Raw genomic sequence first — 14,581 nt, 5'->3', positions numbered from 1 at the left:
CAGTGTGTACGCGCGTTAACACGAAGGTCGTGCTCCTTGCAGAGCTAGTCCTCGGCTCGTTAGCGGCGAGCTGTGCGTGCGCAGTTAATGCCAGTTTCGCAGTAGGCGCCAGGGCCCGGTGTCGCGAGCTGTTTCGCCACGGCGCGCCGCCATTGTGTGGGCGAGCGCGCGGCCTCTTCGTGTCGCCACGTCCGCCTGAACGCCGCGTCCTCCCTGCGTCTGTCGCCACGGCACTTCCCCTCTGGTGCCATCAAAGTGACGCTCCGGAGCCCAGCATATAAAGCGCCCAGACGTGTCCTCCTCCTGTCCATACGTGACTTACTGTGTCGTGTGAGCTGGCGCAGGTGCCCCCGTGGTATGATTTTGCAGGTGAGATTTTTCCTTTATTACAGTCGAAGGAAGTCAGCAATCCTTTGTACTGTTCTATATTTTCCGCTCTTGGCCGATCTGGACCAAAAGGTCGTTCTCAAACTATCGTAGAGGACACATTAAAGAATCTTCTAAAAACGAACGTATTCACAAGATAATCTGAAAATGAAAACGTATTCTCACAATCTGAGGATACAAGGAAACGGTGGAGAATACCACACGAAAAACTTGTCAAAAGCTACTCCCCTGTGCCGGCCGCGGTGGCCGATCGGTTCTAGGCGCTACAGTCTCGAACCGCGCGACCGCTACTGTCGCAGGTTCGAAACCTGCCTCGGGCATGGATGTGTGTGATGTCTTTAAGTTGATTAGGTTTAGGTAGTTCTAAGTTCTAGGGCACTGGTGATCTCAGAAGTTCCATAGTGCTCAGAGCCAACATAACCCGTTGTCTGTTCTTACATTGGCTCTAAACAATCCAGTTGTATCCACTTTCTGTTTTTCTTTGTTGTTATTTCAGTTCCCCATGAAGTGGTGAGCTGGCAGAAGACAAAAGTGCGTTTATACATCTTCAGTAGAAGCTTGAAAAATGTCTAAAAACAAATGTCAATAATTCATGTTTTTTTAAAAAAGCAGGTGGACAAATTCCGCGATTTTTAAAACTTTTAAATGATTTTATATTTCAGTCAATGTATAATCAGTGATGATAAATGTAACTGTGGTATTATTGGAACACTGGTGCTGCATAAATATAGTCACATTCAGGATGGATGTACAATGATGAATGTTATTACTATGCGGTGATATGAAATGCAAGGCACCGACTAAAAGTCACTAATGGGTAACAAGGGTGCCGGAGGAAAATGGAAGGACGGTGTGACGATGAGCGTTGTAACTAGGACTGAGAAAAAGGGGCTTCATCGTTGGCTTTTCGGCGGAAGAGGACTGATAAATAGTGAACCCTACAGTCGTAATCATCATTCTATCTCCGTCATGAATAGTTGGATGTTCCACCAACGTCTTCATTATAACACATATTTATCATTGATTATACGGGATGTCTCACCTATGGGTCGTCAGGCGCATATTCTCTGTTGTTTCAGCAGATATTCGAAATTTCTTTTTTGCACTGTGTAGCTGGAATCAGCCCAAACAAATAATGCTCATTAAGTCTCCCGTGCGTCGCTCAGTTTCGACGGAAAGCGTCAGTTTCAAGTTCAAATGGGACTTAACTTCTGAGGTCATCAGTCCCCTAGAACTTAGAACTACTGAAACCTAACTAACCTAAGGACATCACACACATTCATGCCCAAGGCACGATCCGAACGTGCGACCGTAGCGGTCGCGCGGTTCCAGACTGTAGTGCCTAGAACCGCTCGGCCACTCCGGCCGGCCAAAGAGTCAGTTTCTTTCCCGTTACAAACAAAATGATTTATGAATCGTAAATTTACATGCCGATTCGACAGTGCGGCCGCAAATCAGTCTAGTGCGATATTTGATTTATCGTTATGTTTCAACAGGGATAATACAATACGTAAAATAGCGTAGACCTCCAGTAGCGACTGAGCAGTGCTGCTGCACAGTGGTGGCAGTCGGCGCGGACCCCGATAATACATTTCAATAAAATGAATATTACACTTCAATAATTTCCGACCGCTCTGTTGAATCTACAGGTAAAATTACAATTTATAAATCATTTTGTGTCGATGCTGGGATTCGCATGGAAGACGTGACGAGCAGTGTTTGTTTGGGCTGGCTCCATCTACACAATGAAAAAACCAGGAAAATTGCGCCTGACGACTCTTAGATGAGACACCCTGTACAGTGGAGCAGCACGGTAACTGGAATGATGATTTTTAGATGGCGTATGGTGTGCCGTGATTTGACTTTGCTTTTAATGTACTGGAGCCGAAGGTGCTACGTGCTCCAAGGAGCGAAGGTGTGGGAAATGGTCGAGCTGGTACAGAATGCGAGTTAGGTAACGTACGACGACGCAGACTTTCCGCGATGTCAAGGAATTTGTGGTATATAGGGGAGGCGGAGGTCCAGGCTTTTTTCGCGTAAATTAGCACGGAACGAATGGGAAATTGATTTGAACTTTCCACCACTGGATCGGGAGATTCAAATGCAATGTGTATCTGGAATCAGCCCAAACAAATACTGCTCCAGGCGTGGACCAGCTTGAGGGTATGGTATTACTCTTTCTATCAAGCCCAATAAAAAAAATCCAGGATCAGTTTCTCACTCTGCAGCGGAGTGTGCGCTGTTGTGAAACTTCCTGGCAGATTAAAACTGTGTGCCGGACCGAGACTCGAACTCAGGAAGTTTTAATCTGCCAGGAAGTTTTAATCTGCCAGGAAGTTTCATATCAGTGCACACTCCGGTGCAGAGTGAAAATCTCATTCTGGAAACATCTCCCAGGCTGTGGCTAAGCCATGTCTCCGCAGTATCCTTTCTTCCAGGAGTGCTAGTTCTGCAGATTTCGCAGAAGAGCTTCTGTGAAGGTTGGAGACGAGGTACTGGCAGAAGTAAAGCTGTGAGGACGGGGCGTGAGTCGTGCTTGGGTAGCTCAGTTGATAGAGCACTTGCCCGCGAAAGGCATTGGTCCCGAGTTCGAGCCTCGGTCCGGCATACAGTTTTAACCTGCCAGGAAGTTTAAGAAAAAATCCAGCTTAGTACTGACGCATAGACCAACATAATATGCAGTGGATTATGGCAGACACCCTTATTAGCAAGTAGCAAACACAGTGAAAACAAGAGTACTACTGATTCACGGACATGTGAGTCCACTTTGACAGCAACAACGCTGGTTTGTTTGCTCCCGCGCGCGCGATTCTGTCTGCTTCTGTGGCGCGCCGAAGATGTTATGCTCTGTAATGAGCCAATAACTACATCAGAGCGCGAAGATTTGCATGGCGTCCTATGTCTGTCTTCAATTTACCTGGACGAGAATACACTGTGGGCAGTGAGGTCATGCTCGTATACACGTTCTGCTGACATAATCATTGTCAGTCCATCCATCCCTATCTACTAAAATACGTTCTAAAATTTTGCTTTAGAAAACGACCACATTATATGAAACCGCTAACTGATCAGAAAATAGCAAAGGCATCCCCTACAAAACACAGAAACTTGAACTAGAAGTTACATATTTTATACAGAACGTGTGACGTCGCTAACTTGACTCGTGTATACGGCAAAATGCAATAGTAACATTGCTGATACAGATATTTTTAAATGAAGTAAACGTGTAGAATACGTTTCACTATTCGTATTACAAGCTTCTAAGGGTTGTTACGGACGTTTGGTAGATTAGTTCTGACAGGGAACCCACGTTGGGAATGAACCGCTTGGACGCAAAATAAGTCTAACGGTCGGATCACTTTTAAATTTCCCGCATGACGGTACGTATAGAGCAAAGAGAACGAGATCTGACGTGTGCATTCTACAGGAGCCAATGGCATGAACAAGATAACGAGTACTCCTCGAGGGCTCTCTTCTAATGAACGTAGAACGTCTTCTTTATCCGCCTCGGTAGATGGCCGGTCAAGGCTGCGGATGGCTAACGGAATGGGGCCGGGTTCGGTTCCTGGCCGGGTCAGAGATTTTTCTCCGCTCGCGAGCGGGTGCCGTGTTGCCCTAACGTTCGTATCAACATAGCTGACATTCCACTGTGGAGATGGCTTTTCACCACGTCCCGAAATCCAATACATTAAAAGAAACATTGTCCATGTGCTAGTGGGACTCACGCACTGAGGGTTCTGTAAAAACTTAATTGTGTACACGGACAATTCATCCATTTCTGGATTCTAGAATCTCGACAATTTTTGTCTGTTAGCGATATTAATGTTGGCAATATATCGGTGCCAGGGATTCACAGATTTTCGAGAATGCTTTAATTTCAGTAATCCTGATTTAGGTTTCGCGTAATTTCCCTAAATCACTTCAGACAAATTCCGGCATGGTTCCTTTGAAAGGGCACGGGCGATTTCCTTTCCCACACTTCCCTAACGCGAGCTTGTGATCCACCACTAATAACCTCGTTATCGACGAAACATTAATCTCCAATCTCCTCCTCCCTCACATCTAAAGAGAGGCGCCAACCATCCCCCGGGAGCCTACTTACAAGGTTCTTGGGATCATTATCAAGCGAACTATCTGCTAATATATTAAGCCCCACACGTAAGCCGCTGTAGGGATTGTACTGCAAAAGCGATTATTGCCCCCCTCTATGTATGCGAATCAGACTGCAAGAAATCCGTCTTGACTGGTGCCTGAATATAAAATAATTAATCTGCTTTGATGAAACGAACTTACATTGTACAGTTTAACAAGACGTACGTGAGGGGAAAGAGTGGCAAAGTAACATGAAACACATGACTTCATTCATCCAGTCTACATTCAAACGAAAAATGGCGAGGTTCAGAGGAACAAACCACCACTATTACGTCGACGCATTAACCGCAAAGAGGCTTATACCGGTTGAAACATGTCGTCAGCATAAACACACGTACGTCGACGCATTAACCGCAAAGAGGCTTATACCGGTTGAAACATGTCGTCAGCATAAACACACGAGGCGAGGACTCGTGCACAAAACATGAAATATATCGAAATGAGATGCGGTGGACTAAGTCACAGTGAAAGAAAATCCCGAAATGTATAGAATCAATGAAGGGACACGCACTACAAGAACGAATAAGGCCATGAATCACAACGAACTGATAGTAAAACTAGCAAGACGGAAGACTCCAGTGGTTCAGGGAACACGTGGTCCCCATTAAACAAAGGCAAAAGCAGTTACCAAAAATTCCCACAGAATGAAAACACTTTTGATAATGCCAGAACAAGGCATAGTAGGTAGAAGAAAAGTAAAAGAAAAGGAATATTGCTCACACATGAAGACACAATTACTCTCACATTCAACCAAGATTAAAAGCACCATCCCTCAGCCTAACAATATTCTGTGGAGTGCACACCCAGAAGAAGAAAGCAGAATTCGACCACAGATAAAATCATAAACTCATCCATTTCCTAACATAAGCAATGAATAAATCGGAACCTCCAGTTAGGCTCAAGGATTTAAGTATTCAGTGTACTCAACGACTTAACACATGAAGACCGCGGTTAATGTTACGACCTGTCTCATCACTGGCAGCATAAGACTTGACCTCTATTCCCAGGTAAGAGATGTAGGGTTGGTTAACCTGTGCTTCCAGCAGAAGAAAAACAGCTCAACTACTAAACAAAAAACAGACCCGAAAAGCCAGATGAGTACACTCATTCACTCATTTTTTATCACACACAAGATAAGGTACGGGAAGGACATGAGAAATATGGATCTGGATCACACATTGGAAATAAATGCACCACGTACGGTACTGACATACTGATGCAAATCACAAATTTTTGGCATTTGACGTCAGATAAACACTGAATTTTCATCAATTCCAATGCTCAATCCTTCCGGGAGACTTGATGATAGAGAGGATGACGGAATTGGGACAACAGCCTTATGAAGCGACTCTAGGGAGACGTTTCAATTCAAAGTAAACAAATGTCAGTGTATCGTATAGCAGACGAAGTAAATGCATTGTAACCGAATGGAGACTGCATTAAACTTCTACGTGAAGTCTTTAATATATGTTTCTCCACAATACCTATCTCCAAAAACTGTTTCAACTTCTGGTTTATTATTCGTGCTACCATAATAGGAGAGTTAAGTAAAATTAGAACGAAATTGTGAAAAAGGAATTGAATGTTCTGTGTTTTATTGCATCTGAGAATAAGCTTAATAGCTGTTTAGTAAAAATAACTTCACTGCAGCACATGTTTTGCTATAAAATATATTCTGTATTCAGTCTGTAACAAATTCATTTGTATCATTCGCAAAAACGGCAATATGAGGAACAACCCACGCCCTAGTACAGGATATTTAACCTATACACTGTGTCCCAGGAGAATTGGTCATTATTCGCAGATTTGAGAGGAACACTCATTTGAAGCAAGAAACCTCATATGAACATATGCCCTATTCCTAAAGGTTTCAGAGCTAGAACACATTCAGTGTTCAAGTGTTTGCGGGGTAGTGGCACGTATGTTTGTGTCTTACCCCTCACTACCGTTTTGACGTTCTATTCCAGCCCAACTTATCTTGATGGACACAAAATTGAACTTTCTAGGACGCCCTTTGCGATTCCTCCCCAGTCACTAAAATTTTCTACGGATGCAACGTTGTTTGAATTACACTCATGCTCATAAATTAAGGATAATGATGATACGTGGTGGAACAACGCTCGAGTGGGCAGTTTGCGGGTTTAAATCACCTCGGGGTATGACCATGCAGTCGTCGCACGGTGGCGCTGGCAGCAGTCCATATATGCACAGGTGTGTCAGTGCATATCAGGGTACGGTGCAGCGAGTAAGTGTGCAGACGTTTTCAGACGTGCAAGTGGTGACTGTGTGTTGAAATGGCTCTAAGAATATATATTGATGTTATGAGGGGCAGAATACTAGGGCGACTGGAGGCTGGTCAAACACAGCGGGTCATAGTACGGGCCCTCCGTGTGCCACAAAGTGTGATCTCAAGATTATGGCAACGATTCCAGCAGACAGGAAACGTATCCAGGAGCTACAGTACGGGACGTCCACAGTGTACAACACCACAAGAAGACCGATATCTCACCATCAGTGCCCGCAGGAGGCTACGGAGTACTACAGGTAGCCATGCTCGGGACCTTGCCGCAGCCACTGGAACAGTTGCCTCCAGACACACAGTCTACAGACGATTGAACAGACACGGTTTATTCGCCTGGAGACCTGCAAAGTCCATTCCACTGACCCCTGGTCACGGGAGAGCCCGTAATGCCTGGTGTCAAGAACACAGTACATGGTCATTGGAATAGTGGTCCCACGTTATGTTCACCGACTAGTCCAGGTATAGTCTGAATAGTGATTCTCGCTGGGTTTTCATCTGGCGTGGACCAGGAACCAGATACCAACCCCTTAATGTCCTTGAAAGGGACCTCTATGGAGGTCGTGGTTTGATGGTGTGGGGTGGGATTATGATTGGTGCACGTACACCCCTGCATGTCTTTGACAGAGGAACTGTAACAGGTGTATCGGGACGTCATTTTGCACCAGTATGACCGCCTTTTCGGGGGTGCAGTGGGTCCCACCTTCCTCCTGATGGATGATAACGCACGGCCTCACCGAACTGCCGTGGTGGAGGAGTATCTTGAAACAGAAGATATCAGGCGAATGGAGTGGCGTGCCTGTTCTCCACACCTAAACCCCATCGGGTACGTCTGAGATGCTCTCGGTCGACGTATCGCTGCACATCTTCAAACTCCTATGACACTTCGTTCCTTTGAAAGAACACGGCCGACTTCTTTCTCCGTCCTTCCCTAATCCGATGAGACTGATGACCTCACTGTATGGTCTCCTTCCCCAAACAACCCAACCTATGACACTTCAGGAGCTCCGACAGGCACCCCAGCAGGCGCTCGCCACCTGATCCAGAGTATGCCAAACCGTTGTGCGGCATGTGTACGTGTGCATGGTGATCATATCCCATATTGATGTCGGGGTACATACGCAGCAAACAGTGGCGTTTTGTAGCACATGTGTTTCGGGACGGTTTTCTCAACTTATCACCAATACCGCGTACTTGCAGATGTGTGTCGTGTGGGTTCCCTATGTGCCTATGCTATTAGTGCCAGTTTTGTGTAGTGTCACGTTGTGTGGCACCACATCCTGCAATTATCCTTAATTTATGAGCATGAGTATATTATATACGACGTTCTGCATTTTGTTTGTTTAGTATGATTCGAAGTTGTTGTGTATAAAGTAATGAGTTCAAGAAATAATAATCTAAATTAAATGTATTCTGCCTCACATTCGGAATAGGGCGCATGTCAACATAATTTATTTGCCTCAAATGAGCGTTCCTGTCTTGTACCTGAATATTGACCATTCTTCCTGGGACAACCTGTGGAACGAAAGTAAATGATTATAGACCACGGATTAATTCGCTTGCATTGTAATCATGTAACAGTAAAGATAGATCGCTTTGCCTCTCCTGTCTTGATACTCCCATGCACGGCACTTGAAGTGCTGCGGTCAAGAAAGAAGTACCTGGAGTGAAACGTGGAGCAACCTGTCGAGTTGAGGTTGCGCCTGCTGTGTTGCAGACGGAGACAGCGGGTGCGTGCTGGGCGCGGCTGCTGGCAGCGCTGCTGGTGACGTCACGGGCGGCAGCAGAGGCCGGAGCCCCCCCTGGCAGCGGTCAGCCCAAACCCCGCGCCGCGCAGTTCGTGCCCTCATTCGGGCCGCCCGTACAGCAGCCGGTCTTCGAGTTCTATCACGAGCCGCAGCACTACACCGTAAATATCAATTCCCATATCATAGAAAATATACTTAACAAAAGAGCTGATGAAAAAGTAATCCATCAAATTTTTTGTGAAATTATTTGCGTAGTAAATACGACAAATAACATGGATTAGAGAAATATTTGACGGACCTCATTTGCTGTACATCAATTCGAACATTTTCAAAGGCGTACCCAATGTTTCCAAAATTGTTTTACTTCTCCTGTTTTACAAAACATTTAACAGATACACTGAAGCGCCAAAGAAACTGGTATAGGCATGCGTATTCAAATACAGAGATATTTAAACAGGTGGAATACGGTACTGCGGTCGGCAACGCCTATATAGGACAACAAGTGAGTGGCGCACTTGTAAGATCGGTTACTGCTGTTACAACGGCAGCTTATAAAGATTTAAGTGAATTTGAACGTGTTGTTATAGTAGGCGCACGAGCGGTGGGACACAGCATCTCCGAGATAACAATGAAGTGGAGATTTTCCCGTACAACCATTTCACCAGTGTATAGAGAATACCAGGAATCCGGTAAAACATCAAATCACCGACATTGCTGTAGTCGGGAAAAGATCCTACAAGAACGGGACCAACGACGACTGAAGAGAATCGTTCAACGTGACAGAAGTGCAACCCTTCCGCAAATTGTCAATGCTCAGCCATTAACGCCAGCGTGCGAATCATACAACGAAACATCATCGATAAGAGCTTTCGGAACCGAAGGCCAACTCGTGTAACCTTGATGACTGCACGACACAAAGCTTTACGCCTCGCCTGGGCCCGTCAACACCGACATTGGGTTGGTGATGACTGGAAACACGTTGCTTGGTCGGGTCAGTCTCGTTTTAACTTGTATCGAGTGGATGGACGCATACAACCTCAAGAAGCCATGGAACCTACATGTCAGCAGGAGACCATGCTGGTGGAGGCTCCGTAATGGCGTGGGTCGTGTACAGTTGGAACGATATGGGACCTCTGATTCGTCTAGATACGACTCTGACAGATGACACATACGTGAGCATCCTATCTGATCACACGCATCCATTGATGTCCATTGTGCATTCTGGCGGTCTTCGGCACTTCAGCACTACCATGCGACGCCTCACACATCCAGAGTTACTACAGAGTGGCTCCAGGAACACTGTTCTTAGGCCGGACGGAGTGGCCGTGCGGATCTAGGCGCTACAGTCTGGAGCCGAGCGACCACTACGGTCGCAGGTTCGAATCCTGCCTCGGGCATGGATGTATGTGATGTCCTTAGTTGGTTAGGTTTAATTAGTTCTAAGTTCTAGGCGACTGATGACCTCAGAAGTTAAGTCGCGTAGTGCTCAGAGCCATTTGAACCATTTGAACTGTTCTTAGTTTAAACATTTCCGCTGGTCACCAAACTCCCCACAGATGTGAGATGTTATTGTATGATTATAAGATAGCGGAACAAACAGTGGTAGCAGTTATTTCTGTAAAATATCTGGGAGTATGCGTGCGGAACGATTTGAAGTGGAATGATCATATGAAATTAATTGTTGGTAAGGCGGGTACCAGGTTGAGATTCATTGGGAGAGTCCTTAGAAAATGTAGTCCATCAACAAAGGAGGTGGCTTACAAAACACTCGTTCGACCTATACTTGAGTATTGCTCATCAGTGTGGGATCCGTACCAGATCGGGTTGACGGAGGAGATAGAGATGATCCAAAGAAGAGCGGCGCGTTTCGTCACAGGGTTATCTGGTAACCGTGATAGCGTTACGGAGATGTTTAACAAACTCAAGTGGCAGACTCTGCAAGAGAGGCGCTCTGCATCGCGGTGTAGCTTGCTCGCCAGGTTTCGAGAGGGTGCGTTTCTGGATGGGGTATCGAATATATTGCTTCCCCCTACTTATACCTCCCGAGGAGATCACGAATGTAAAACTAGAGAGATTAGAGCGCGCACGGAGGCTTTCAGACAGTCGTTCTTCCCGCGAACCATACGCGACTGGAACAGGAAAGGGAGGTAATGACAGTGGCACGTAAAGCGCCCTCCGCCACACACCGTTGGGTGGCTTGCGGAGTATAAATGTAGATGTAGATGTAGATGAACATTATTGATGTGGGGTGCCTTGCAAAGTTCTGTTCAGAAGATTTCTCCACCCCTTCGTACTCTTATGGACAGCCATGCAGGATTCATTGAGTCAATTGCGTCGAGCACTACCTCAGACAATAGTCGAGTCTATGCCACATCGTGCTGCCGCACTTCTGCGTGCTGGGCGCCCTATACGATGTCAGGCAGTTGTACCAGTTACCTTGGCTCTTCAGCGTAATTTTTTCAATTTTGAGAGTTGCGTACGTTATTCTGTAAAAACGAAGCCCTGATAAGATCCGTTTGCTCCCCGCCTCTCTGTCTGTCTGTCTGTCCGTATCTCCAACTGTTAAAACCCTATTTCTCAAGATCGGGTAGACGTGTCAAGTTGAAATTATTGTCATATACTAAGGTCTATGATCACTTGGCGGTGTAATAAATGCAATAAGCTCCTGAGTGAATGCAACTAAAAGATACAGCCATTTGTATCACGTATTTTGATATTCGCAAACTCATTCATCAAACCTCGTTAAACTAGAATCGTGAAATTTGTCAAGCAGCAAGGTTTCGCACTACAACCAAAGAAAAAATCATAAAACTGTTAACTGTCATTTGTTACCAGAATTCAAGCTTAAAGCATATTCGGAAGTCTCGGAATTCCTGGGACCGTTATCTTGACGGTATCATTGTCGATAACTGAGCAAAAATCATCGGGATCCTCGATTTCCGGAATGGATGGACTGTCTATATACATAATTAAGTTTGTACAGAACCCTCATTGCGCGAGTTCTACCCGCATCTGCCCAGTTTCCTTTATTTTCAAGTTTTGTTCAGAAAGCATGATCTCGCCGATACTTTATTTGCTTTGGTAGTGTCTTCCATTCTCGACGTGTCCTAAATTTAGTACTTGTTTCGTTGTGAGCCTTATCTTACAGATAAAAATCACACAAATGGAACTTTTACGCGGAAAATAGCTAGGCCTTAAAGAGATGAACTACGTATTTGCACTTCATTTACATAGTTAGCGGATTTGTTTCTTATTTCAATTTCCACTCAAATCTGTAATTAAATTTTTCTTCATTATCTTGACTACTCTAAAGTAATTACATATTTTATTGCAAAACTAGTTCTCATCTGGTGATCTTGGTACCTTATTTGTCCTTTTACAAATCTTGGCTTGGCTGTGAAAATTCGGACAGAACTCATTGTGTAATTTATAGTGTGCCACGTCTAATGGAACGGGTATTCTCTGGCAGCAGAGGTCATGGTTATTGATGGATAACACTGGCGTTACCAAAGGGTGGTCACGACGGACAGGTGAGTACTTAGAGCACCGCCATGGCTGAGTTGCAGAACTGGACGGGCGGTGACGTGATCATTTGCCACAGCGAAACTCAACAGCGAATGTTGGTTCGAGCCAAGTCTGAGGGGCCTCGACAACTGTTGTGTGAAGAGACGACGGGAAGCGCTGAAGGGGCTACCGTGTGGACAACCTGGGATTCGTGGTTACTGCCTTTTCTTGACAGGACCAATGGCAAATCCAAAGCAGGTGAAGGAACGGCTTCTGTTGGTCGTAAGGAGCACTACTTGAGTGCTTCCGCAGCTGGTGGTGGAAGGCTGGTGGCTTTCTCATTTAAGCGCTGCGTCATTTTAGGTGCGAAGGTTCTTTAGGTGTAACCACTTGTAAAGCAACTTCTTGAATCCAACTCGGAAAGTGGTGAGTAACGGCTTATTTGTCTTTATGGTCAGGGGGCCTGTAGCAGGATATGTTGTGATATAGAGCAGACATAATTGTGTTAGCACACTTGCATGTGATTAAGCAACACAAGTTGTTTGCGTTCGCCATGGGTGCGATTTAGTTGCTTGTCCTTTGGTTTTGCCACGTGATCGTGTATTTGATATATCATATACAGACGCTGGATAAAAATATAGAAACGTTAAAAACACAACACGTTAGCCTTCCTAATGTGGTATAGGAAACTCGGTGGTATTCAAACATGGTTTCAGTTGACCTTGAAATGTACACATGCGGGTCCTGTATGGATTTCAAGGGAATCTTATAACATTCTTCCTCCAAAATGTGCCAAGATCAGGTAACTATGATGGACGTGGACAACGATCATACATTCTCTCTAAAGAAGACCTCAAAGGCACTATGGTTGCCAGCGGATTGGGAATATTCATCTTCATGTCCAAACAACCAGTTTTGGATGATACAAACAGTGTGAACATTGCGCCTGTTGTCTTAGAATACAGCACCACCACACGGGAAGAAACAGTTTTCAGTTGAGAACTAGTGAGTTTAGCATCGACAATGAGTCAGTGACAAATAATTTTTACTTAGGTAACTCTAAAGTGGGAACAGCGGTGGTGGTTGTTGCAGGGGCAGGCGTTTGGGGACTCGTTCGCACCATCCCCGCCGGACCCACTCCTGAACGCCCTGCAAGCGACGGCAGCGCCTCACTCGGAGCCGCAGAGCAACGTGCCGGAGCGCCTTCAGCTGTCAGCGCAGCCACAAGATCTGAGCCAGCTGCTGCCGGCCTCGCTCTACGCAGCCAGCCCTCTGTACAAGGCACTAGTGAGTAGCCATGCTCGACTTGTAACTACCCGATAATTACCTCCCATTCCGATGCGGCTCACAGATGCCTCCGGGAACCTTCCTCTGTATTCGTGCAAAAGCGAGGCGCCGTATGACGTCATCCTCGGGCTCAGTACACTGGAGACAGCATGGTGTCGACACATGAAAAAAATAAAATAAAATAAAATAAAATAATTAAAATAAAAATAAAAAATCAGCTCAGAAGTTCATGTGACCTGTAAGGTGTGTTACTGATAACATGTTGGCACCAAATTTCATACAGTCTGGAACCGAGCGACAACTACGGTCGCAGGTTCGAATCCTGCCTCGGGCATGGATGTGTGTGACGTCCTTAGGTTAGTCAGGTTTAATTAGTTATAAGTTAAGTCGCATAGTGCTCAGAGCCATTTGAACCATTTGAACCAAATTTCACTACAATTCTGCCCAACCCCACCACACATCACACGAGGGGGAGGTCGTCATGCCCCGTCCTACACACTTTTCATCCCTTCTTTTGACGCCTCTGTCAATGTGGTCAGAACTTTGACAACCAGCATTGAAATTACGCAGTTTTCTTTTTCTTATTGGTGGCCGAGGAAAGCATTTCAGACAGACCACCGCTCAGAATTGACACGAAAATGCCACAGAGGATGGCATAAAGGATGTTAGTGAAACCACCCCCTGACGTGTTGGATCCCACATATTTCGCGGTCGAAAAGACAGTTCACAATGCGATGAGGAACAGGACGACGTTCTTCACAACGAAAAAAAATGGTTCAAATGGCTCTGAGCACTATGGGACTCAACTGCTGTGGTCATGAGTCCCCTAGAACTTAGAACTACTTAAACCTAACTAACCTAAGGACAGCACACAACACCCAGCCATCACGAGGCAGAGAAAATCCCTGACCCCGCCGGGAATCGAACCCGGGAACCCGTGCGTGGGAAGCGAGAACGCTACCGCACGACCACGAGATGCGGGCTCTTCACAACGTTCCACGCTGCTACCGCCCTCTGGGCCTGTCAACCTGAGGACATCTTGGGGCTGCAATACCACTCTTTGGAGTGTAGTGTGACTGCAATTTTTGTCCTGGCATACGGGGTGGAACCTCTAGAGACCGTTGAAAACCATTCGACAAAGTCTGAACATGATCCGAACTACAAACAAGTTTTATGCTTTTTCATCCCTCCTTTTCGCGCCCTA

At 45.7% G+C, this 14,581-nt stretch overlaps 1 protein-coding gene across 1 annotated transcript in view; it reads left to right on the top strand.

Moving 5' to 3' along the window:
* The first annotated feature begins 357 nt into the window (after positions 1-357).
* LOC124545651 overlaps positions 358-14,581 on the top strand; it is a 45,584-nt gene continuing 31,360 nt past the window's right edge. The window contains exons 1-3 of the mRNA XM_047124597.1: positions 358-369; positions 8,556-8,747; positions 13,183-13,377. Of these exons, the coding sequence (XP_046980553.1) occupies positions 358-369; positions 8,556-8,747; positions 13,183-13,377 (399 nt within the window). The remainder of the gene's footprint in view (positions 370-8,555; positions 8,748-13,182; positions 13,378-14,581) is intronic.

Source organism: Schistocerca americana, chromosome 8, assembly GCF_021461395.2.
Source record: "Schistocerca americana isolate TAMUIC-IGC-003095 chromosome 8, iqSchAmer2.1, whole genome shotgun sequence".
NCBI lineage: Eukaryota > Metazoa > Arthropoda > Insecta > Orthoptera > Acrididae > Schistocerca > Schistocerca americana.
Note: the sequence above shows the minus strand (reverse complement) of the source record. Positions and strands in the feature narration are given on the sequence as shown.